Source organism: Acomys minous (genome assembly GCF_964271855.1).
Source record: "Acomys minous genome assembly, chromosome: 7".
Lineage (NCBI taxonomy): Eukaryota > Metazoa > Chordata > Mammalia > Rodentia > Muridae > Acomys > Acomys minous.
Genome location: NC_140488.1, coordinates 72831073 through 72857393, shown reverse-complemented (window position 1 = coordinate 72857393; position 26321 = coordinate 72831073). Strand labels below are relative to the sequence as shown.

General features: G+C 46.9%; 1 protein-coding gene and 1 long non-coding RNA gene across 5 annotated transcripts in view; one reads left to right on the top strand and one right to left on the bottom strand.

Moving 5' to 3' along the window:
• LOC311602456 (doublesex- and mab-3-related transcription factor C1) overlaps positions 1-26321 on the bottom strand; it is a 72192-nt gene that overhangs the window by 7069 nt on the left and 38802 nt on the right. The window contains exon 1 of one of the 4 annotated variants that reach the window (XM_084790565.1): positions 6963-7084. The exons of 2 other annotated variants lie outside the window; for them this stretch is intronic. Coding sequence is in view for 1 of the 2 variants with exons in the window: in XM_084790563.1 (XP_084646689.1) it covers positions 3268-3290 (23 nt within the window). In the remaining variant the exon portion in view is untranslated. Of the gene's footprint in view, positions 1-3267; positions 3365-6962; positions 7085-26321 lie in introns of those variants that run through there. One more of the 4 variants, XM_084790563.1, reaches the window with a different exon arrangement.
• LOC311602643 lies at positions 20055-23984 on the top strand. Its single transcript, XR_014780806.1, has 3 exons — positions 20055-22556; positions 22739-22898; positions 23046-23984. It is a non-coding gene; the product is annotated as an uncharacterized lncRNA (long non-coding RNA).

The window sequence follows — 26321 nt, the reverse complement described above, 5'->3', positions numbered from 1 at the left end:
CCCCATATTAGACCATGTCCCCTGGGTGGGGAGACCTGGTGGCACTCAGAGGAAGGATAACAGGCTACCAAGAAGAGACTTGATACCCTATGAGCATATACAGGGGGAGGAGGTCCCCCCAGTCACATGCATAGGGGAGGGGAGTAGAGGGAAAGCAGAAGGGAGGGAGGAATGGGAGGATACAAGGGATATGATAACTATTGAGATGTAATATGAATTAATTAATAAAAAAAGTAAAAAATAAAGACAAAAAAAGAGATTTTGTAGAAAGTAAAGAAAAAACACTTCCTCATTTATTTAATGAGTTCAGCATTACTTTTATGAAAAATAAAAGATGCTACAGGAAGAATTACTAGCCAGGAGTCCTCATGAACAGAGATGCCAACCTGTCTCATGAAATTTTAGCAATTTGAATCCAGGAAGGTATGAAAAATATCCAACATCAAAAAGTTTATCCTAGGAATGAAAAAAATTTCAATTTAAACGTCAATAATAAATCTTGGTCTAGTGGCACAACCCTATAATGCTAGTATTTAGAAAGTTCTGAAAATTAGATTTTAACAGGATTGAAGCCAGCCTTGGCAACAAAGTACATCCCAGGCCAGCTTGCACTGGAGTGAGAACCTATCCAAAAAATCCACCAATGAATGTTGCCATATTAGTGTAATAAAAGAAAAGAACAGCCAGGCGTGGTGGCACATGTATTTAATCCCAGCACTCGGGATGCTGGGGCAGGTGGATCACTGTGAAAACCTGTCTCAAAAAAACCAATACATAAATAAATAAATAAATAAATAAATAAAGAGCAGCATTTCACAACATAAAAGCTCACCTATGATGAATATAAAATTAAAAATTTGACAGTGTAGGAGCACAAGGACATATATTTAATACAATAAATTACATCTACAAAAAATTAACTGCTAGAAAAATACTTACTAATGAAAAATTAATTCTTTTCATTAATATTTATAGTCTTAATATTACTTTTATAATTTCATTTAGCATTAAAAGTGATGGATTAGTTATGACATTTTCACACGTTTCTTACTGCACTTTACTTGTGTATATATATCCCCATTGCCTTCCATTACTCATCTTCCACCCAGTCCTCTTCTTCTTCCCCTCAAATAGTTCCTCTTTACTTGCTTTACACACACACACACACACACACACACACACACACACACACACACACACATTGAATGTATACTCTACACATGAGAAAATGTAATATTCATAATTATTTTATTTTCCTTTATTATTCTCTTGCTTCCACTACCCTTTAGTTTCTCTTCTCTCCCTAAATGTTGTTCCTTCTACTTTGATGTTTGCATATCTATGTACATATATACACGAATTAGATTGAGTGTATGAGAGAAAGCATGTGATATTGAAAAGGCAGAATATTCCTATAAAAATTCAGAAATGAGCCAGAATGTCTCTCTATATAGATTCTATCCATATGCATATATTAAACTTTAGGCTATATCTGGCTCAAAAAGGCAAGGCCTCAAAGTAAATACAAGGCATAGAGATTGAAAGGAGAAGTAAAAGCCTGTCCTTTACCTATATACTTTAATGATATTTCTTTTAATTCTTTGAGAATATCATACACACATACAATTTATTTTGATCATATTCTCCTTCACTCCACCCCTTAGCTCTTCCCAGACTCATGCCCCACCCCCATCAAAAATGATGCAATGCATTTTTAACTTATTCACAACCCCACGCCTTCCTGACTCTTCATAGGTCCACCCCACCTTCCTACCTCATCGAATTTTTCTGTTCTCTTTGTTATTCTTCAATAATCTACCAAAATGAATTTTCACTCTTGTATGTAGGGCCATTTGTAGGAGCATGGCTGACCACCAGAGCCAGGCCTTCAGAGAAAAAGAGATTCTCCCTAAGCCCAAAAGTTATCAGCTGTCCATAACTCCTCAGTTAAGTGTGGATACTCATGACTCCTATCTCAACCATACTAGATTATTGACTGGCTTGATACTGTGTAGGTTATGTGCTATGGGTTCAAAAGTACAGTGGTCCTGTTATAAGCAGAAGACACTGTTTTATCCTAGTCTTGCCTGACTTTTAGGTCTCACAATCTTCCTGCCTCTTCTTTCACACAGGACCTTGAGTTTTTTGCAGGGTGAGAGTAGGGCATATGATACGGATATCCCAATTATGGCTGAACACTCCACAGACACTTGATTCTGTACTTAGACCAATTAGGATTTGCTAGTTAATTGCAATCCACTGAACATAAAACATCACTGGATTATCTTCCTTTTAAAAGTGACCATAATAGTTGATATAGGAAATCCTCCATACTCTAAAGAGATGTCATTCCCGAATGTTAGAAATATGTAAAAGGTTATGAATAGGAAAAAATGTGATACACAGGCCCACTAAAATTCGCTTAACTTTATTCTCAAAGTGCTTTAATAACAGTTTTCAATAACAGTAAAATACATGAAATGTCTGCTGAGAATATTGGCTCAACCACTGAAAGACTTGGTTAAAGAAAACCATGAAAATCTTGCTGTGGAAAATTGAAATAAAAGTACTAAGCTTTTAGATCAAAACACGAAAATGTCAGGAATTTCACTCACTGTAATCACCAACAAAAGGAAAAGTTATTGCTCGGAGCTACACACCACAATGCATAGGACCCAAAACGGCTAACGACATTTGGAGGAGGATTCCAGAAATACATTATTATCATACAACATGGTGGTAAGCACCACATCCTGAGATCACGTTAGGACAAGGCATACAAACCAGTGAATTCAAAAAAAAAAGGCCACAGAAAACACTACAAAGGCTCTCTGATGCCCTCAAGGAAAAAAAATTCAAGCAAACAACTCTCAATGGGCTCCAATGTCTCACAAAAGAGGTAACTGAAAACGAAGCACAGATCTAAGTGTAAACTACTAAACCGGAAATCCTATGTCTGGACCCCTGCGACTGTCGTATACACTGAAGAAGCTCCAAGGCCCCCAAATACTTTGCATCACCCACTGGAAGCAGACACACAGGAGCAGGTATGTGCATGACCTGCGGAGCGCAAACCCCTCAGAGGAAAGCTGGTGACCTGTCCTCCAGGCCTCAGGGCGCCATGCCCAGCATGTACTCGAGGAATCATGTGGAAGCTGAGCCTCCTGAGAGCCACAAGAAACACGGTAGTCCTAACCAAATGGGGTGACCGCAGGCAGGACTCCTGAGCAGTTTTGTGTGTGGAAACCCTGCCGAAAGAGCACTCACCGAGAGACCGAAGACCTCTGCATTTTTACTTCAGACAGCAGAACTTGCGTACAGGCTGCTGCGCTGCACGGAGTGAAGAAGAAAAGCCAAGCCAAGAAAGAAAGAGAGTTCCGAGGGGCGGGAGTTGGGAAGCAGGCCACACTCCAGAAATGTATCCACTGGTTGAGCACAGTGTACTGGCCTCAAGCAGGGAGGAGCCATAGGCACAGACAATAGGTTGGAGCCATAAGGGGCGGGGTTTAGGGCTATAGAGAGGTGGGTCCCACACTCTGCACCCAGCAAAGGGGGGAGCTCAGGTGATTTGGGAAAAGGAATCCTGGAGTAGGGTGCCTATGGTGACACCGCACACGCTCTTGGAAACATGGTCTTCATCTCATTCTTTCCTTCTTCTGGGTCTACAAGTGTCATTTCCATGGGTCTGGAACACCCTCCAGGGTGGGCGGGACTTTGCTCATGGCAGGTCTCCCCTCTTCTCCGTCCTGTGCACCTCTACCTGCAGTGCAGGCGCACATCACAGTAGACAAATCGGGTAGTGGACAGCAGCCATGATGGGACTGGTGCCTTAACTCTCTTTCTCAGACTGGGGGAAACACTTGGTACTCCCAGGAAAGTGGTGTCTTTACTCTCACCATGGAGAATGCATGCTATGGGCCAAGAGGGACCAGGAAGTCTGCTCCTCCAAGAAGATCCTGGAAGGGCCGCTTCCAGAGAGCGCTGGCACGTGTGTCCAGCTTCTTCAGGTGAGGGTTCTGAGCCAGCCCCTCCCTCTCTCATCTCTCACAGCAAGCCTGGCTGTCTCCCTTGCTCTCCCCCAGGCAGCGCCCAAGTCCTCCTCTCAGTTCCCATAGGGCTTTTAGGGTCCACTTGTCTCTCTGTTTCCTCCTTAGGAGAGGACGCCAGATTCGCTGAGGCTGAGATCCCGGGAGCCCTGGACATGGGGCCATGGACAGTGAGCAAGGCCTTCTGCTACCCAGGTCCCTGTTCTCCCAAGAATCTCGCTCGATGAGATTGAAATAAACGCTGGCAAACTTTACAGTGTTTTGGCTTCCTGATATTTCCTTCACATTCCATACTGACATCAACTTAAGGAGAGCCTGGAGAGTGTTTTGGTGAAAGGGACAGGGTGTCTTGGAGAGGAGAGCAAGCATCTTTCTGAGTACTCTACAGGGAATCATGAGCCCTCCTTGAGGCAATGATGCTTGCTATGTCGGGGGCATTTGTTGCAATGCAGTCTCCACTCAAGAGTGTTTCTTCTCACAGCTGCCAGCTCTGACCCCCATTCTGCCATACAGTGAGGAGGGGAGACTTGCAAGTTCCCTCCCCTTGTAGTCTAAGCAGGCTTCACAGCTGAACATCTTGAGCCACGGTGATGAAGAGGTGGGAGAGGGCCACCTACACAAAGAATCTAAGGACCCTCCTAAAAGGGCTTTAGTCTTCACAGTACCCAGGCATCCACGGCTCCTCAAAAAAGAGGACCCCCAAGAGACAACCTTGTCTCCAACTACACAAGGTTGTTCTCCCTGTGATAAGTGGTTTCTGTCTTCTTAGGGTGTCCTTGGAAGGTACTGCAACATAGTTTCCTCGTGGTAAGGCTGCAAGGGAGGACTGGGCACAGCTGATTCTATACCAGAGAGTGGGAGTGTCCTCCAGGCAGTTTTATTGAACAATGAAATGTATTTTCCCTACAAGAACACACGAACAGGTCATAGAAAACACAAATGCTGCTCTCATTTATAGTAACACAGTCTCCTGTACAAGTCAAAATCACAGAATGAAGAAGAAAAAGAGAAGAGCTTGGCAGCACCATCTATGAAAACCCATTGTCCTTTCTTGTTTAGCAGGGGAGTATCCTCTCAGAGGAGGCTGTGGCGTACAGGCAGACAGCAGCATTTCAAGTCCCAAGCCCCTTTTTTCTATTCCCCTAGGACAGACAAGGTGGGACCCACAGGCAGAGAAGAGTTGGAGAGTGTGTTGGGTATATTTTTCATTGTTTTCAAAAATAGCTCACAAAGTATACATTTAGGTTCCCAGTATAAAAGGTACAACCATCCTGGAGGGGAGTGTGTGGCAGAGTTCACTCTCTCTGGAGCAGGCAACTGAGACTCAACCACTGGGAAAAAATTAACACATGGAGCAGGGGACAGTGGTATTTCTTTTCCCTCTTTATTCAACGCTGGAACCTAGTCCATGCAATGACACCGTCCACACTCACAGGGAGCCATCTCCCCTCAAGAAAATGGTTCTGGAACCCTCCTCATAGACAGACATATCCAGACATAGGCCTCCTGGTTGACTAAAATGCAGTCAGAGCCACAGTGCAGATTAACCATCACCAAGTCACTAATCCCAGTGTGACTTAGATGACTCCCTTCTCTGTGGCACATCTCTGGCCTGAGCACCATCTCTCCTCACCAGTCCTCTGTCTTCTAACTTGGGCTTTGCACTACTTGGTTCCTATTACTCTGAATACCACCAGTTATCTCAAGCAAGCTGAAGAGGAAAGGTGCAGTTTCTCCCCTCAGCTTAGGGCCCTGAGATTGATTGCAGACAGGCAGGAACTCAAGGCTAGGACTGACACAGAGCCCATGGGGAATTGCTGCTTACTGCCTCGCTCCATGGCTTGCTTGGCCTAATTTCTTACATAACACAAGGCTGCCTGCCTAGAGATGGCAGTGCCCCAGTGGGCTGAATCCTCCATCATCAATTGTTAATCAAGAAAATACGCATGCCAGTCAGGTGGAAAGAGTTCCTCAATTGGGGTTTCCTCTTCTCAGATGACCATAGCTGTGTCAGGCTGACAAAAAAAAAAAATTACTAAGCCGAACTCGGTTGGGAATCAGAGCTCTATGCAATAACTTCTCCAATCCCAGTCGAACCTCACATCCAAGACTCAGCTACAGCGACCTTAAGAGGATTGGACATTTCAAATCCCAGTGGCTAAATAGTGTACCCAGGGGTTATGGCTCGTGATAACGAGCGTGCGTGCCTGCCTGCGTGCATGCGCACGTGTGTGTGATTAAGCAGTGAATGTCTACTGAAATATTTGTTGAAAGTGGTTCCACTGAGTAGCTGCATGAAGAACCTTGAAGCAGAGGAGGACTGACCCACGAGGAGCCTTCACATCAGCTCCACTTCTCAGACACAGACCCGTCCTTTCTGCACAACACTCTCCAGGCACAGACCCACCTGTTCTGCCCAACACTCCACAGGCTGACCCCAACCATGGCCATAGAGGAACTATCTGCCCACCGCCCGCAAGATGCTCGCTGCTACCACTCAGCGCTACTCCGACACTGTGTCTAACAAATGATGTGCCTCTGATGCTGACCTTACCTCCTGCTACAGTCACCTATCACGGTCTCTCTAGGCCACCGATTCCCAACCTGTGGGAGGAGAGCCCCACCGGGTTGCATGTTAGATATCCTGTGTATCACATACTTACATTACAAATCACAGCAGTAGCAAATTGCAACTATGGGGTGGCAGCGAAACAATGTTATGGTTGGGAGTCACCACAACATGAAGAATTGTAGTAAAGTGTCATGGCATTAGGAAGGTAGAGGACCACTGCTCTAGGCTTTGATGGACCTGTCTCTTGCCTCCCACTCTGCTCGGAGCTGCAGAGTCACAGCTCCATAGGGGCAGAGACTAGCCTATGCCACCCTGCACACACTCGTGATTATCTGCACACTCACCAATAACACTGCTACTCTCCTAGCCTGGGAACCAGCCATGGCCCAGTACAAGTGTTGGCTCTCCTTATGGCTCAGAGCTTGTGGCATTTGATCCCTGGGTTCTCATAGCTGTGTCGATGTGTTCCCCGGAGCTTTCTAAAAGACAGCTTGAAATAAAAATTGTATGCAATTTGCAATTAGGGTGTGCAAGAACGTGAAACAACAACCATCAAGCTATATAGCACATCAATCACGCCCACTGTAGAGACACCATTACTCCCTTGTGGTGGAGAAAGCACTGAAGATCTTCCACTTTGCCCGCTTCCAGTACATAGGGAAGTCCTAAACAAATAAACATTGAACATATGTTGGATATAGATTGAAATTTACAATTTTGTATCATATAGGAACCAAATAGTAGACAGTATTAGATCACATACAGCACATATACGACCCATAAATATATATAGAATAAAGCATGATCACTAATATGTGCATTATATTCTTACAATAAATAGTAAGTTTGTGCCTGTAGACGAGGACCTAATAATTTGCCATCCGACTTCCCCACTTACCCACTGTCACATCCATTCCTTCTCTCAAGAAAGCAGGTTAACATGTTTTTTGTCATCCTTATCCCCACCTCCATTTCAGTGTACTTTAGCCCTACCTCACCCATGTGGCTGGACAACAGCCTGATAATAGGCCTCCCAAGACTTCTGCCTGTTTGTGGCTAACTGATGTTCCACTTTTGTGTGCACATATGTCTGTGTGTCTAGAGAAAAGGGGTTATTTTCTACAGATGCTATAGATTGCATGTCAGTCTTTTCACTTGGTAAGTAAATATTCTTTAGCTTGGCTATATTCCCAGCCCATCTTTAGGGTTGAAAGAAATTTAACTGTCTCTCTGATTTGCATCATATTATACTTGAAATCACTCTGTAGCACAGGCAAGACTTTGACTTGTTACCCTTCTGACTTAGCCTCCCAAGGGCCTGGAATTGTGGATTTTGTCCCACAGATCCAGCTGTAGTCTTGATCTATTTATCCACTAAGAGACATTTACATTATGTCCCCAGAGCAGGCACTGTAGGCAATGCTTCTGCCAATATGGGACTGCAGATACTTCTTGGAGTGACTGATTTTACATCTTTTGTTACAACACCAGTACAAGTACAGCTGAGATGCATCGTATTTCTAATTCTAATGTTTTAAGACACAGGCATGGTGGTTTCAGTATTGCTGCACCAACTCACACTTTAACAGTGTTATACAAAGGGTAGCTTGGTTCCTTGTTAGCACTAATTCTCATCTTTGATGGCTTGATAATACCAACAAAGAGGGAATGAACTCTGAGACTAAATTTCATTTGCATTATCCTGATGATTATTGGTGAGCACTTTTTTCTATATCTGTCGGTCATTTGTACATGTCCTTTTCAGCAATGCTTATTCAGGTCCTTAGTCCATTTGTAAACACGGATATTTTTTGGTTTCTTTTGCTATTGAATTCTTTGCCTTTTTTCTAAGTTTGGATTTTTTTTGCTCCTATGTCTGCATAAAGTCATGATTACATTCACAGTATCTAGATGGAAGAGACCTAGCACTGAGGAGGATTCTGCTAAATGGTTGCCCAAGGAATGACACAAACTTTTCACCTCAGCTGAGATCACATGAATGTCCATCCCTCAATTCATGCTGCTGCAGTGAAAAAAATCTTATTCAGAAGGATCCAGAGGAACCTAGAAAACTAAAAGACTATTAAGGCTGGTGGATCTAGACCGAGGCAGGTCAGCTCAAAGTACGGTACCAACCAAGGACAATGCATGCAATAAACCTAGAACCCGTACCCCGATCTAGCCAATGGACAGCACATTCTCCACAATTGTGTGGAGAGCAGGGACTGACTCTGACATGAACTCTGGTGATCCCTATTAGACCACTTCCCCTTGGTGGTGGGACCTGGTGGCACTCAGAGGAAGGGTAAGCAGGCTGCCAGGATGAGATCTGATAGGCTGTTATCTTAAAGTGGGGGAGGAGGTCCCCTTCTGTCACAGACCTAGGGGAGGGATATAGGATGAAAGAGGTAGGAAGAGGGGAATGGGAAGATACAAGTGAGGGGATAACAAATTAGACGTAATCTGAATAAATTACCTAAATTTAAAAAAAAAAGAAAACCTTATTTAGGGAAATGGATCTGGAGAGGCAGCTACAAAATGAAAGTCACACTCAGTGGTAAATCTATCCCTGGTCCCCATGCCCCCTGAGGCTCACACAGGGTTCTGTCCAGTGCACCCTTTCTCAGGCCACTTCTGTGATGATTTGTCTCATGGGGTTAGGTGGGAGTCAGACACTTTTGAGGCTATAAGGACAGTGGATTGTGGCTTTTAGAGCAGTGGGTCGGGATTGGTGGCAGTGTTTGGGGAACTTTTATTGCTTGAGCTTTGTTTGGTACTCATGTAGGTTGGGAGTGTTTTTGTTTTGAGATAAGTTCTCATTATGTCCAGCAGGATGGCTGTGGTGGTGTGAAAGAGTACGGCCCCCGCAGGCTCACAGATGTGAGTACTTAGTTCCAAATGGTGGGGCTGCTTGGGAAGGATTAGGAGGTATGGCCTTGCTCGAGTATGTGTGTCACTGGGAGTGGGCTTTGGAGTTTCAAAAGCCCACACCATTGTAGGTAGCCAGATCTGGCTCGCTCTCTCTGCACCCTGGTTGTTGTCTCAACATGTTAGCTCTCAGCTACTGCTCCATCGTGCCTGCCTACTTGCTGCCTGCTAAGTACCATGCCTGCCTGTCAGCTGCCATGCTCCCTCCCATGATGATCATGGACAACTTACGTCACTGTAAGCAAACCCCCAACAAAATGCTTTTCTCTTTTATAAGTTGCCTTGTTCATGGTGTCTCCTCATCCCAATAGAGAAGTAACTAAGACAGTGGCCTGCAGCTCTATGTATATCATGATAACCTCAACCTTACAATGCCCCATGTAGTGAGATGGCAGGCTTGTGCCAATATGCCCAGCATATGTGAGTCAGTGATACCGTTGATTCATGCCATGTGCACCTGAGAGGAAGTTGGTGGGGAGCAGAGTCACAGGTGGGGAACAGTCTGCCCTTGTCCCAGGCATTTGCATAGCATTTGGGGACAGCACACACACACCATGATACCAGGTTAGAGAGGTCCCTGAAGCCCCACTGACACTCTGTTTCCAGTAGAACAGTAGCATGTAAATCATGCCAGCCTATTACAATTATTAAGAGCATGAAAGAAACAACCAGTACATGAGCTCAGTTGAAAACCATCCCAAGAATCAGAAGAAACGGACAGCAACAGAAGCACAAGGCTGAGAGCAACACAGTGTTCGGATAACCCAGACAGAAGAACCACGTTGGAGCACACTTGGAACTGTGATGGCAGGAGTGAAGAGACAAACAAATGATCAAAATTGATAAGTCACAATGGAAATCTCGGCCAAGAATTTGAGCATGCAAGGTAGAGACATGAAATGGCCATTTCAAAAGGACTAGGGGTACCACGCCAGAAGTCAGAATGGAAAAAAATACATAGATATCGGATGTCAATGCCCTCTACAAACTGACAAACGCTGCGAACTGTGGTGATCCCAGCTGGTACCGTACACTGAAGCTGAGTGGCTGGCCCATGCCCCACTGCAGGTGTTCTTGGGAACAGCATTCAGCAAGGATTCCTCTACTTTAAAATGTCTACCAATGGTGCATCTCCAAGTTCTTTCTCCTCCTACTGCAGATCACAATCGTGAACTGCCTGTCTTGGTAAACGCACATATCCTCAGCAGTAGGGAGGCTGAGGCAGAAGGATTGTGAGTTCAAGATCAGCCTGAGGTAGATAGGCTGACACTCTCCACAAGCGCTACAACAAAACAAACAGCTGCTTCAGACACCAATGCTCTGGGTCTTGGATATCATGACCTCAACTTCAATTTTCATATTCTAGCAAGTTCTATTACATGGAAGGTTGGGGCGTCCTCAAAGTCAGGACCATGGAGAGGTCCCCAGGAATGCTGCCCTTTTCAAGACTCACAGCTGTATGGGGCTCTCCTGCCAGATGTGGCTAGTGAAGAGTTTCTCCCATTCTGCAGGCTCTCTCCCCAGTGGATTAACTGCTCTTTGCACTGGGCCTCATTGGTAAACAAACACAGGTCTTTTCAGGAACTCCTTGTCTGTGATGGCTTCTGCCTCTGGCATTTTCAGAGTTTCGGGTCTTACATTAACGCTAGTCATTGTTTCTCCAAGAGTTTCTCCACAGAGAGGTGGGAAGCTAGCTTCATTCTTCTGCAATTGCAGTGTACCATTTTAAGCTAAATAAGTCAGACAAACCTTGCATGTTTTTTTCACACTTGAGGATCCCAGGTTTTATATAGATACATCAAATCATGAATGTGTAGAGGACATGAAAGTAGAGGAAAAACAGTCTAGAAAGTGCTGGGGGGCTTGGCGTATGTTGGAGGGGAACAAAGTAAGAGCAAACAGGTTGTGGTGGGCTTCTTCATATGCTTGCATGACACCGCCTGCATGAAACGGAGTTATGTGTATGACTAAACACCGATTAAGAGACAAAATGAGGTAAAAGTAGACTAGCAATTGACATGACCATGATTTAATCTACTAACATTTAATTTGTATAAGTTATTTCTCCTAAACAGCTTGCTATAGCACTTTCAAAGCCTTGTAAGTAAACCTTGTATTATAATTGAGTTATATGGGTACAATAACTCATATTAGAGTAGAAATATATATATATATATATACAATGTGTGTGGAGAATAATCCTACATTTGAATTCTATGCCACTGTATCTAGAACTTATTTTGCATCTATATACAAAATTCTATATCAGTGAATTACAAGGAGTTGAACACCAGGTAGCTTAGTTTTACAAGGAAGCTTAATTGGTTAGGGGTTAAGATGTTTTTAGGTCTACATAGGTGCTATAAGTTGATATTGACAGTATGTGATAGAGACTGATTTACATTCATAAATTTAGATGCACCAAGATGGGAAAGATGTCTTCTTCCAGGATATCAAATCCAAATAGCCAAAACACTAAGAATGTAACATTTATATAATTCCTGATTGTGTCACGGTTCTTCTTGCCATAGGTAATCTATTGCATATATGTGTAATAATATAAACGTATATGTACAAAAATAAAATAATTTTTAAAAAGGCACAAAATGCATGATGGCATATTGAGCACATCAAAGAGAAAATAAAGCCTTTCGGGTCAAGGTTTCATGGTCTCTTTGAGACAATTTCTGCCTCTGTGTTTCCCTGTGGCTCCTCTTGGCTTCCACCAATTCACTGAAGACAAATCCAAAGTGTGGTTACAATTCTTTTCTGGACCTGGGACATTTGTCATGAAGAGCTTATGGGCCATTTAAGAGACCAGGAAGAGCCTCCCTGTCTCCTCACTGAATTTGTCAACCATGAGGATGGGGCTGGAAACTAGAAAGATAGAACTGACAGGTGGATATGTTCAGCTTTTAGTAAATGTAATGCTTGGCAACTGCAAATTTTTCCATTCCCTAAGTCTAAAGCTAGAGCATTCTCAAGAGTAGGGATCGCCTAACTCATTTAGTCGTTGGCCTTGGTGTACTGCGCTGGGCATAAACTCTCAGAACGGGTTTGGGGGAGATGGGAGGAAAGGACAGGCTATAGATATGGAAGGCAGCGAGGCATCCCAAGGTTCAAAGGAGTGAGGAGAATGTATCAAGTGCTTGGCCAGCTTGTACTTATCTGTAGAAGGGGAAGTGGAAAACTGGGCCAGGGGCATGGGGGGGGGATGGACTTTCACAGAGGATGCAGGACCTCAGCCTTCAAAACACAAAGAGATTAAGGGGTTTGGGTGTCCCTGACACTAACTCCTTTCATACACCATATGCACAGCACACTTCTAGAAGAATCTGAATGTCTCTATAGCACTCCTGGGGCTGAAGGAGGACTTTCCTTTATGAGGAAAACTGGGTCTCCCCTAAGGGCCCACTCCTGCAAGGCAAAGGGCAAGGCCCTAGCTTTGCAGTATAGGTGGCTGGCTCTTCCTCCCTTCCCCATGGGAAGCAAACTCAAAAACATGGGGAGTCTAGTCTGTTTTCCCTCCAGTGTGATTCGTTACTGCCCACAAAAGACCAGTAACCCAGGCCATTGGAATTCCCCGGTGTATAGAATGAACATATATCTGGGCTGGCTACGGTGGCCCATACTGGCAGGATATGTTGAAGTCACGGTGATCACAAGTGCAGATCTGGGCCCACAGAAAGCTCCCAGTTAGCGCTTGATGGAGGCTAGCAACTGGGTCACGACTGGGCATAAGGATATTCCTGAAAAGGGCTGGATCTGCTTAAGACATTGTGCTTTCTACTCACCCTTCCCCCCTTCAAGACAAAGTATGTAGCTCAGGCTGGCACAGACATTGCTATCATGTCCTTGACCTTCTGAACCTCTCGCCTCCACCTTCTCAGTCCTGGGATTACAGATATTTGTGACCACACCTGGTACCTATGGTGACAGGGACCAATTCTGGGGACTGCATGCATGCAAGAAGAGGCCCCTATGGACTAAACTGTATCCCTAGACCCAGTAGGCCCTTTTGTCAACACCTGAGCACATTTACATGAGAGCCAAGGAAACTCAATCTTCTGCCTGCGCTTGGCAGAGCTAGTTCCTCACTGGATAGGTATGTGTGGTGGGTGCTTCAGGAGAGCACCCCAGACAGTCTCAGCCTCTCTCACAGTAGCAAGTCTAGCTGTCTCCACTTTGGTCCCACCAGGAGAACAGTAGCCTGTGCCCTGAGTCCTCAGGGTGCTCAAGGACCACTTGCCACTCAGTTCTTCGCTATGGAGACAATTCAGGAACTTGGAGATCAGCAGAGCCACAGATATGGAGTCACAGATGGTGACCAAGTCCTCTCTGCTGCTCCCGATTCTTTACTTTGCAAGTTTCTCAGCTTCTAAGTGCATTTCAGTGATGTGGCTTTGTAATGTTTGCTGTCCCTGCCCACAGGACTGTCTACCTTCAGAGTGCATGGTTTGTGTGTTTTGGTGAAGGGGACAGTAAGTGACTCTGAGACGCAAAGGATACCACAGTCCTGCTTTCAGATATTTCATGGAGAGTGGTTGACTCCATCAGGGAAGGAGTGACAGCTGCAGTGCTGAGTGAAAGAGCTGTGGGTTGAAGGTTGTGGAGCTGGGTCTGAAGGAGCCAACACATCCTGGAAGCCACACTTAGGGCCTAGAGGGAAGCAATAACTTACATTCTGACAACAAGACCCTGACCCAGGAGAGTTCCATTGCCACAAGGCATCACTCATGCCTCTGGCTGTTTAAGTCACTCTGCGTCCCCTGACTGTTCTGCCTTTGGGGAGAATTCAGCAAAACAGAAGCAAAGCACGAGCCCCCTCTGTTTCCAGGTGCTGGGAAAATCCATAGCATCCACACTCTTGGCACAACACTGCTTTGGTCTTGCCTAAGCCTTTGATTGGGGATTTTGGCTTCCTGGGTCCTGGGAATCATGCCAAATCGACGTGTTGGGTTCATGAGACTGCCTTCAGTTCACCATGCCCCTCACCATGAATCATTTAGCTCTGGAACAATGTGTACAGAGGCCACAGGGGCTCCCCTTTGCCTTATGTCTTCCATGTTTAGACTCTTTTCCACTGCAACACCCCAGGAGAAAATCCTCAGAAAACAGGGGAGAATGATATGGCAGCCCCCACTGCTTACCTAATTGTGTGTGGCTGAACGTACTCCTGCTTTCCCTGTAATTGTCACTTGAGTATAGAGCAGCTCCTCGGTGCTCTCCAGTCTTTTACTCAACCCTTTCCTCCCTTTAGAAGGGCCCCCACCTCTTCTGACTACATCGTTCAAGTAAGTGCAGCAACATGTGTGCTAAGCACTCTTCTAAAACAGCCTCCAGTGACAACTTCCTCGTGGGCACTTGTGCCCCTGAGAGATGGGTCCAACCTAACACCATGCTCCTAGCCACCAGAATTTGGAAATTATGACTGTGTGCAATTCCTGCCCAAGGGCAGCACAAGGCTAAGCCGTCCATCTTGGAAGCAAACGTCCTCCCTCGGCCACTAACTGCACCAGTTCCAGGTGGAAACAGCCAGCTGGCAAGGAGCTGCTGTAGTACATCTCTAACAGCCAGAAAGAAGCTGAGGCCCTCATGCTACCAGCATTAGGAACTGACCTGCCAACAATCGGTTCGCCTTCAGCCAAGCCTATGGGATACAGACCACAGTCCCTGGGCATCTGACACGTTGACTGGCAGTAGTAAGGTATCATCAGAAAAGCTGAGAAGATAGACAAGTCATGTCGAATCCCTGATCCACCAAACTCTGAGCGGAAAACTATATTGTGAAGCTGGTGCGCTTGGTGTGACTTACTACAGATCAATCATAATGTAGAAGACAACAGGAAGACCTGGGTGTTGGGACTGTGGGCAAGTGACAGAAAACCTGAGCCCTACTGGGAGGGTTTCTTGTGACCCAGGAGGCACAGGATGTGCCCACCCCTCAGTCAGGCTCATGGTGGAGTCCCAGTTTAGGTGTGAGTCATCTGGGTGACTTTGGACAAATCACTTGATGCCCCTGGCCAGAGTTACTGCTTCCGTGAAATCAACTGACACTGAGCCTGAAAGATTTTTTGAAAATACACACCAATTTAAGTAACATGACAGTATCTGGAATCCCCTAGGCACTTAGACAGGTGACCTGGTTCGAGCCCAGGATCCACTCTAAGGAATGTTTGCACTGACTGGGGAGGTGCCGAAAAAGTAACAGCGGGCAAAAGACGTCTCCAGTAGGCAGCACACACGCCCTTGTTCTTCTAGAAGGGAGGCAGATCCGAGAGGATACATTTCTAAACAAGTCTCCAGGGAGGAAGAGAAAGCGGCCCTTATCAGAACACATGATGTGGCCATGTGGCTTGGGCAGAAGGCCAGCTGTGCTCCTTCCTGCTGCCTCCACACCCCTTGCCTCTCCCGTATCCTCCCCTCCATCCCCCATGAAATCCCCCTACCCTCCTTGACTTCCTAGCTCAGGGGCCTGATCCCATAATTCTGCCTCTTGCCATGCATTTTATATCTGCTGGGAACCCCGTCCTTATTTAGCAGCCAGGCTGGGCCACCGATTGAGTCACATCAATGTCCTAGTAATATGGCCTCTGCTGGCTCCCCCGGGGCCAGAGCATAGATCCAGGCACTGCCATTTGTGCAGCCACTCTGATGCACATTACTTAGGCCTTTGCATCAAGACCTAGAGATGGGTCATTCATTGAGGCCAGCATATCCACCGTGGGAAAGCCCAGGAAACATTCCTAACCAGCCTTGTGGAGACTTCCCTACCTATCACCATTTCCAAGTGGAATGATTTTGGAAGGGGCTTTGCCTCTCACTCCACACACCTCTGATCTATCCCACAGCCTCAGGATTCTCTCCACAGTGGTCTCAGCCTTGCCTTCACTCAACAAAGAGAACCCCCCTTTCTCCTGTCCCTCAGGGGCCTTTGCACTTGTAGCTCCCCTCTGGACCCAACATTCCCTTACAAGGATTTCACTTGCTCTCTGGGTCTGTGATGCTCAGCGTTAACTGCGGGCAAAGACCTTCCCAGCACATAGCACAAAAGCAATTGTTCTCCTGGAAGGGAGGCAGATCACAGTGGAGGCTTGTGTAAGGAATTCCGGAGTGCATGAAGGGGCCTTATCAAAAGCAGAACAAGGTCATGATGCGGATGCAGAAGGCCAAAGCTTTCTCTATCTGCCCCTGCAAGCTTCTATTCCTCCCTCCCTTTACTTTGCTGCTTCCCTTCCAGTTCCACCCAGTCCCCTTCCCACCCCTGCGTCATCTCTGCTCACAAAAGTACACACACACACACACACACACAGAGAGAGAGAGAGAGAGAGAGAGAAAGAGAGAGAGAGAGAGAGAGAGAGAGAGACAGACAGACAGACAGACAGACAGACAGACAGACAGAGACAGAGACAGAGACAGAGACAGAAACAGAGATAGAGAGACAGAGAACTCTTCCCCATATAGCTGTTACGCACTGAACTGTGACCTCTCTGCTTGGGACATTGCCATAATTGCCCATATTCACACTCTGCTTTAAGGAACAGCTTTGCCTTGCTGATGTGGGAGCAAGTAGTCCTTGTCTTGGGCCACCTTGCACTGACCAAATGAGGCGATGATCATGCATCCACTAAATGTGCAGATCCTAGATTCTGTTCTGGGTCAGAGTACCCACTCTCCCTTCACTGCCCCCAACACTCCCACACAGCAGGGGCTGGACCGTGTGTGCAGGTGGAGAGCAACCTTTCCTGTAAGGCTTTTGGGAATTCCAGAAATGAATCTGGGATGTTCATATGAACACAGGGTAGTGCACTAGATGAGGTTCTGAAGCCTCCTGTTCCTTTCAGCCCTTCAGGACAAGGCCAGAAGTAGGAAATTTGGTGGGAAGGCCGGAAGTAGGAACTTTGGTGGGAGGGCCCCACTCTCCAACTCATCAGATGGCTGAGAAAGCAGCATGACTGGATACAGCCAAAAGGCAACAGGCAATGAATGGATTTAGTGGAGTAGAGCTTCATGATAAGGAGGCCTCATCGCTCTATACCTGCCCAGCACACAGAGAAAGCCAGCAGAAGACCACAGATTTTGGTGCCATATTTGGCTGGCACAACCCTGCTTTATTGTCCTTGTCATGGTGGACATTTCACAGCGCCTTAGTTCCTGGACCCTGTTGGTTGCTAGGAGGCGTGATTCATATGACACTCCTAGTCACAACCATAGTGTTCTCACTTGGCTCTCCTGCCAGTGATACCTTCTCTCTGTGTGACCTTGAACTAGGTGGACCGGCTTCCAGAGCTGCCATAGCCTATCACCTCCACAGTGACATCTTTCCTCGAAAGATCTATGTATTTCTGTATACCTGCACATACTTTGATTACAAATCTCAGGGGACTAGGGCATTGTAGCCAAGGTACAATGACTCTAACGCCATTGCTGTCACCAGGGGCTATCTCCGGGTGGTTCTCTCTCCATGGCTCCATCTGCTAATGCCCTGTCTGTCACCCTGACCTGCTCCTCTCACCATGTCCAAAATGGTCAATTTTCAAAGCCCAGAGCTACAATGCAGGGGTACTGGGTAGCTTAGGCCAGACGTGGTCCTAGGACATCATCACCCCTGAAGTCACAAGACAGACCTAACGAATCCAGACCAGCCTGATCAGGCCCTGCAAACTTCAAACAGGCCAACCGCTTCTGCACACCCACAGCCCCAGAGTTCTGTGTCTCTATGAAGACATGAGGCTGTACTCTGCCGCCTCATGGTAGCCATGTTTAAGTACTGTAAACACATGGTAGAGAAATCATCGGCAGCTGCCTGCTAGTGGTCTCAAAGGCACTGCAGCTGCCTAGTCTCATTCCTCCAGAGCTCCCCCTCCCATTGAACCCTATCCTCACTCTTTCCAGAGAGCTCGTGCCCTGGAAAACATCCCTGACTCCATGACAACCACCAGGACTGAAGAGTTTCCAGACTGAGCTAGCAATCAATCCTATGGTCGCTGTGCTTCTCTCATGCCTTTGTGCTGTCCTTGTGCCTTTCCTGATCTCACCCCAGCACAGGTCCTGGAGGCCAGCTCTGAGTGCTCCCTGCCTGGGATGAACCGCCCACCCCTGGATCTCAGGCTGTGTCAAGGAGCCATTTTCTCAATATGGCTCATATCGCAACCATCCAAGTGCCAAAGTTTGAGGAGGCAGCAACAGCAAAGATCAGGCTGAAGGGCAATGAATAACAGCGGGAGCCTCACCAATTCACACCTCCTATGTGGAGGTGCATTTATCAATGGTTACTTGACCTTTAAATACACCTTCCTTGTGTCCCCCAAATTCTATTTCCATATTTTTTCTAGAGATACCGTCTCTGTAAACCAGGGTACCTGAGAAGCATGTACAGCGTTGAAAACTACACTGAGCCAAGAAAAAGGTCCTTACATCTGGACATTAAAGAAGGCTGGCACATTGCACATGTTACAAAGCCTATGCAGGTCTTGACACCCGTGAGCACATAGCTTTTTGTGAGATGACACGTAAATTCCCACAGCCCTCGACTAAAATGAAAAGAAAAGGATTAAAATGTTTTACACTCTGTACAATCTGAGTCTGTTTTTATGTCAAGGAATAAGAGAACCATTTGTATCTGTGGGACCACGTAGGCACATGTAAATGCATGTTTACAGAATTCTTAAGACACGCATCAACTGAGAGTTGGAGGGCTCGTTATAGGGGAAGCTGCATGGAGGGACTGTTCTGTCACCGTTCCTGCATCCTGTGGTAAGAACGTAGCCAGGAGGTTCATTCATGGCCAAGATGAGATTTAAAAGAGGAGACACTACTGTGCATCCTCAGAGAATGGTCTGTTATTGTTTAAGCACAGGGCTTTCCATCTTTTAAGCCCTTCGAGGAGCTGCTTGCCAGTCACAAAGCTTTATTGCGATCCTGCTCCCTCCCCCCCCCCCCATGCACCTAGCGCTTCCCACAGTAATTACCTGTAGTTTATCCAGTTGTCCCTCTGGGCTGACAGGATCCTGCTGACCTCTCGTCTGTGTAACAGGCACTACAACTGAACATTCCCACATCCTCTCTCTTCCCTATATATAACCCTTGTCCATCTCAGCACCTGATAAACCCTACGTTGCCATGAAAAGCACTTTCTTCTCTTCATATAGCCTAATAATTCTATGAAATTTCAGACATACTGTAAGCTCTTCTTGGCATGAATTGAACGCACAGTGGGGGAATATGTAACATGACCCACCCCCTCCCACACTCTGAAGAACCGCCATACCCTCCAAAGCAGGGGAGAGGAGATAACTTTTGTTCTCCAAGAGGCTCCAAAGGGGGGGAAACACCCATCCTGCTCAAGACTACTAGGTTCACACTCTGCTTTGGTTTCCCAAAGAGTAAGCTACCTGGTTATCATAGGAACCCTGGCTTTATTGTACAGAGAAACCCAAAGATGAGCACATTAGGCTGCTTTGTGGACTGCCATGAAAAGAACGCTGAAGACCAGATGATTAGAACAACAGAAATTTATTTTCTAATGGCCCTGCAGACTGGCAAGTCCAAGGTCAATGTGTTTCCCAGCTTGCCTTCTGCCAAATCTTCCACCTTAGCCTCCTTCTCTCCATGTCGTCCCTCAGCATCTCCACGCGGCATTTGTGCACGTATAGAGCAAGTCCTCTGGTGTCTCTTCAGGTGAGTGCATCAGCCCTTTTGAGTCAGTTTCCTACCCGTGGTTAAGTTCCACCCCAGTTCCACACTAAAGGCTCCAAACCCAGTCAGCTCTGGATTAAGACTTCAATAACACAGCTGGGTGGTGGTGGCACACGCCTTTAATCCCAGCACTTGGGAGGCAGAGGCTGGTGGACTGCCGTGAGTTCGAGGCCAGCCTGGTCTACAAAGCGAGTCCAGGGCAGCTAAGGCTACACAGAGAAACCCAGTTTTGAAAAAAACAAAAACAAAAACAAAAAGCAGTAAAATAAAAAAAAGACTTCAACAACAACAAAGAATTGTGAAGAGGCACAGTTCAATCCAAAGCAGACTGAAGGAGTGTCCTGTGGCTGACACTGGCCTTCGCGTGTTCCCAATTACATGCTGTCAAGTGACAGACACATGTATACTACCTCGAGAGAGTGTCAGAGGCTGCCCCTCATCCAGTGCTGGTCAGGGAGTGGGCCCACAGCCCTTCCCACAGGTGTGAGTGCTCGAGCACACAGCACTCAGATCCCTACACACGTCAGGACTTCCCAATCAGGCCCTGGGCACATCCTCAAGCAACTTACAGGGCAAAATCTTGGCATGGGTCCTTAGCTCATGGGAAACCTCATTCAGAAGCTGCATCATAAAGGGCTCAGGGGTGGGGCTGGAGAGATGGCTCAGTGGTTAAGAGCACTGACTGCTCTTCCGGAGGTCATGAGGTCAATTCCCAGCAACCACATGGTGGCTCACAACCATCTATAATGTGATGCCCTCTCCCGCTTGCTGGTGTACATGCGGGCAGAGCACTGTATACATAATTAAGAAATAAACAAAAACAAAAAATAAACAAACAAAAAAGGACTCAGGGGCCCTGGCTGAGATAGTTCTCCCATCTCGTTCTGCCCCCTGGTGGTAGCTCAGGATGGCAACAAGTGCAGGCAAGGAAACCAGGGGTTGGTTCTCTTATGGATGGCAGGCCTTTGTCCTCATTAGCACAGGGGTATTTGCAGGAGTTTGAATCCATGGGAAGGGAAAGGAGACAGTGAGGACAAGGAAAACTATTCACTTTGGGATGGGGCGTGACAGTTCTGAGCTTTGGGCAAAAATGAACTATTGGGGTGCTTGGGTAAAGGATGTAAAGGTACACATGAAAACCCTGGGCTCTTCTGTCTCTAATTTGCACAGGGACCATTGACACCCTGCTCTTTAGGGCATGGCGAAAGAGTGGCATGCCAGCTTACACACCTCCAAGGCTGGTAATCGTTACCTCAGGGAGCAGAGAAGGCCTGTCTCAAGAGTGTGTCTGGCAAATTTCACCAACAGCGTCAACTCCGTGGTAAGCCCCCACTCGCCTGCAACTCCTTCACCTAACTTCTCTCCCACCCCTGGACCACCCACAACTCCGGAGTGATGTCCGTGGAGACCACAGGAGAGAGGTGATGTCTGAAGGCCAGCGGCAGCTTTACACAGCATATGCATTCAAAGGCCAAGACACCACTCTCACTTTGCATCCACGCTTTGTAGACACAAAGGCACGTGAGTAGCTACCCATTCCTCACCAATGCCAGCTCTTCATCGTAGGCATCACTCAGGATGTCACCTACAAGCTTTCACACATCAGTGTCTGAAAACTGGGGCGGGGGCGGGGCGGGGCGGGGCGGGGCGGGGAGAGTTATATGGTGACAGTGGCTGCCTGAAGCAGAGTATATACAACACCCCTGCTTGGATGACGACACTAAAGCATTCTCCAGGACGTAGGAAAGGACACGAGACAAGAAACCGAACTGCTGCACACTGGGACTAGGAGAGTCTGCTGAAGGCAGGGGATCAAATACTGTCACCCAAAGTGAGGTATCGCTAAAATATAAGCATGCTCTGTTCTCACAGGGATTAGTGCTTCTCTACTCAGGAAGCAGAAACACGTCTTGAGGCTGGCTGGGGCTGGAGCAGAGAGAAGAGCACAGAGAGACAGGGAGAGGGAAAGGGTGAGTGAGGAGGAAGACAATGGAGGGCGGGACGAGGAGGAGAGAAAGAGACAAGGCTGAAAGGAGGACCTCAGGTTGGGGATGTGGGAGAGAGAGACACAGGGACAGAGGAGAGGACTCGTATCAGAAATGTATCCACTGGCAGGGCTGAATGTACTGGACAGAAGCAGGGAGGAACCATGGGCAGGGACAGAGTGAGCAGGCACCGTGAAGGGGCGTGCTCAGCAATTACACTCAGCGCGGCACAGAGGGCAGCTCAGCAGATCCCTAGGACTCACTCTGGCCACAAAGTACGCTTTTGAAATCATGGTCTTCATCCCCTTCTTTCCTCCTCCTTGGTTGGTAAGTGTCATTTCCATGGGGTCTGGAACACCCTCCAGGGGGGCCTGGGGTTGCCCATGGCAGGTCTCCCCTCTTCTCCGTCCTGTGCACCTCTACCAGCAGTGCAGGTGCGCATCGCAGTAGACAAATCGGGTAGTGGACAGCAGCCATGATGGGACTGCTGCCTTAACTCTCTTTCTCAGACTAGGGGAAACCCATGGTACTCCCAGGAAAGTGGTACTTTGCTCTCACCATGGAGAACGCATGCCATGGGCCAAGAGGGACCAGGAAGTCTGCTCCTCCAAGAAGGTCCTGGAAAGGCCGCTTCCAGAGAACGCTGGCACGTGTGTCCAGCTTCTTCAGGTGAGGGCTCTGAGCCAGCCCCTCCCTCTCTCATCTCTCACAGCAAGCCTGGCTGTCTCCCTTGCTCTCCCCCAGGCAGCACCCAAGCCCTCCTCTCAGTTCCCGCAGGGCTTTTAGGGTCCACTTGTCTCTCTGTTTCCTCCTTAGGAGAGGACGCCAGACTCGCTGAGGCTGAGATCCCGGGAGCCCTGGACATGGGGCCATGGACAGTGAGCAAGGCCTTCTGCTACCCAGGTCCCTGTTCTCCCAAGAATCTTGTTCGATGAGATTGAAATAAAAGCTGGCAACTTTACAGTGTTTTGGCTTCCTGATATTTCCTTCACATTCCATACTGACATTCAGCTCAGATGGAAGGATTGGGTCTCCGCATTTGTTGGCACTTAACAGGGTATGAGATTGGCAGGATCTAGCGTCTTTCTTAGTTCCGGAAGGCCACCCACACTTCTTGAAGCAATGGCGCCTGCTGCTTGGTGGTGATGGTGAAGTTTTTGTTCAATGTAGGTACCAATCAAGAGCGAATTTCCCACATCTCTCACCTCTGACCCCAAGGGACACTTGAATGTTCCCAAGAGCCCTGAGGGGCTAATTGCGTGTCTATACCCCATTCCATGACAAAAAAAAAAACTCTTACATGGGGAAATCCTTGCAGCCTTCATTATGAAGGGGGAGCGGAGGAGCAGAGGGGGGTTACAAGGGGGTGCGTGTACGGTGGTGGGAGCACTTGAAGGAATCCTGAGAAACGTCTCCAGACTTCTGTGCTCACAAGCACTTCCCAGTCAGCTCACTGCTAGTCAAGACAAACACCCTGCGAGAGACAACTTTTTCTCCAACTAGCATGGTTCCTCCTCCTGTGTGAGTATTTCTTGCTTTTCCTTGGAAACCTTGAGTGATAATGAAGCATAGTTATCTCAGGACTAGGCCCCAATGGAGGATAGGGAACCTCTGAACCCTTAATCTCACAAGGAGGAGGCCATGTGAGAAATTGCAAAAGCTCAGCTGGACAGTGGTTCAGTGGTTAAGAGGGCCTAGGCTTGATTCCCAACACTCATAATATGGCTCACAACTGAGCATAAGCCCACTTCCAAAAGATCTATCAAACCCCCATTTCAACCTCTGTGGGCACCAGCACAACCTGGTGCAAGGTGTGTGCAAAACAACCATGCACAAAAAACAAGAATAATAATGAAAAATAAAAGAAATTGCAACACCAGATACTAGAGAACAGGGTATTAACACCCCGGACTTCAGAAACAACAGGGAATCTGACCTCATGGGCGACCCTCTAAAGTCTTGGCTTTATTTTCTGTCTTAATGGGGACCCTGATCCTATAGAGCAGTCTCAGCCTTGTAGAAATGGGGGTGGTTATCTTCCCCACTTGTTCAGAGGAGAGCAGTACTCGGCAGGGGGTGAGGAGCCCTTTTTATATAGGCTCACTCTTTTCCTTTCTGCCACATCTGGCTATCTCATGCTTCTTTCCAGTCTAGGTGGAAACAAGTCCACACATCTGTTGTGTTCTGGAACAATACTGTTCCTGTACCCCTTCTGAAAAAAAATAGGTGGCATTTGGACTCAGAGAGCATTTTAGGATGTAGGCAAGTGGATGGATGGCATCCTTAGTACTCTTCATGGGGCAGAAGAGCTCCCTAAGGTACTGTTGGCATAATGTTGTTGTTCACTGTGTGTGAATTACCCCTGTACTATTCAAATGCTGATTTCTCTATCCCACTATCTGGTTTCAATCATAAACATAATGATTGAAACATCATAACATCCATAAATGTCAATGGATTTGTATTTATTCTAAGACTATCATGTCTCAAGTGTGTATAAATGTTGCTCCTCAATAATTCTCTGCCTTGACAATAAAACGCTGGCCAGCCAATACTGAGCGACAGAGAGAATAGGGCAGGGCATCCAATTCCAGCGAGAGGAGGAGAAAGAGGGAGGAAGCAGGAGGTTGAGCCAGGAGGAGAAGTCCAGGAAGCACCAGGAAGAGAGAGCTGGAATAGGAAAGGACAAAAATGCTAGTATTATTGGGGTATTGGCTGGGAGGAAGATTGGACTAGCTTGGAGGTTTAGGATGGAGTAATAATTGCTTAGGATTGTGCTCAAGGCTAATTTAATAAATCATAGTTTCTCCATGTGGTTATTTGGGTAAATAGCTGGTTAAAGGGTAACTGCTGCCATACTAATTTTATGCATTTATACTCATATTAATAATCATTTTACATATATTGCCCAACATGGGGTGCCATTATGTTTTGGGGGGATTTCCTCCTGGCCCCAAGCTCCCAGAATAAAGACTCACGAGATTCAAAATATACTTACAAATAGCTAGGCCATGCAGCTGGGCTCGTTCCCTGATTAGTTCATAACTTAAAAGCCTATTTATTCTAATCTAAGTTCTGCCACATGGCTGGTTACCTCTGCTCAGGTAACTGCTCTGTCCTCCTTCCATCTTCCGGGACAAATCTTCCCCCTTGTCGTTCTATCCCAGAAGGTGGGATGTCCCACCTTCTAGTCTACCTATTTCTGTAGGGCATAGGTTTTCTTAATTGACAGGTGTTGTCTCCCTACAATACACAAGATATTTTCTCTACAAGATACATAATAGGACTATGGGCTATAGACAATGTATCTCCATGTTTGTTTTGGAGAAAAACTTAAAGATATATGTATGCATATGTTAATATAGATCATATATATGTATATATAATATGCAGCCTCAGCCTCCACTGACAATGGTCTGTGGACTGCAAGTGGAGTGGAGGTGTTTGGTATCCCACATAAAGGGCTTAGACTGACACCCACATATTCACCCCAAGAGCCCTACTCCAGAGCTAAACTGCGAACATTCCCACAACACCCTCTCCAGTTCACCTCAGATCCCCATATTACAGTCACTCCACTGCACCAGCAGACACCGCTCCTTGATGTAGTTACACAAGTGAATGAATGAGGCATTTTAGATGCAATGCTCTCTGGACCCCATATATCCCAGGGGGAGGCCCCAAGAGTACTCTGGCCAGATCTGCTGCAGTTTCTGTCTAGAGGACAAGGGATTTCCAGGGCGCACAGCACCTAAGTGACGGGACCAGCAGCATGTAAGGGCCAGAGGCACTCACAGGCCAGCTCCTGTGCTCCTGATAGCCGCTGGAAGCTATCCTAGCTTACCACAGGAAAGGTGGCCCCTTCAAAAGCCATGTCACATGGGCCATCAAAACCGGGTAGGCCTATACTTTCACAGAATCCCTCTCTTCTCATAAAACTTGAGTAGCTCAACTAAATTGGATTGGGCCCCGGTCTGGCCACCAAGGCTCACACGGGCTCTGCTCCAGGCTAAGACACGCTTCTCTCTCACATTGGTCAACGGTGTTCGCACAACCCCAACTGAATCCTATACAGCTCTTCACACACAGGCC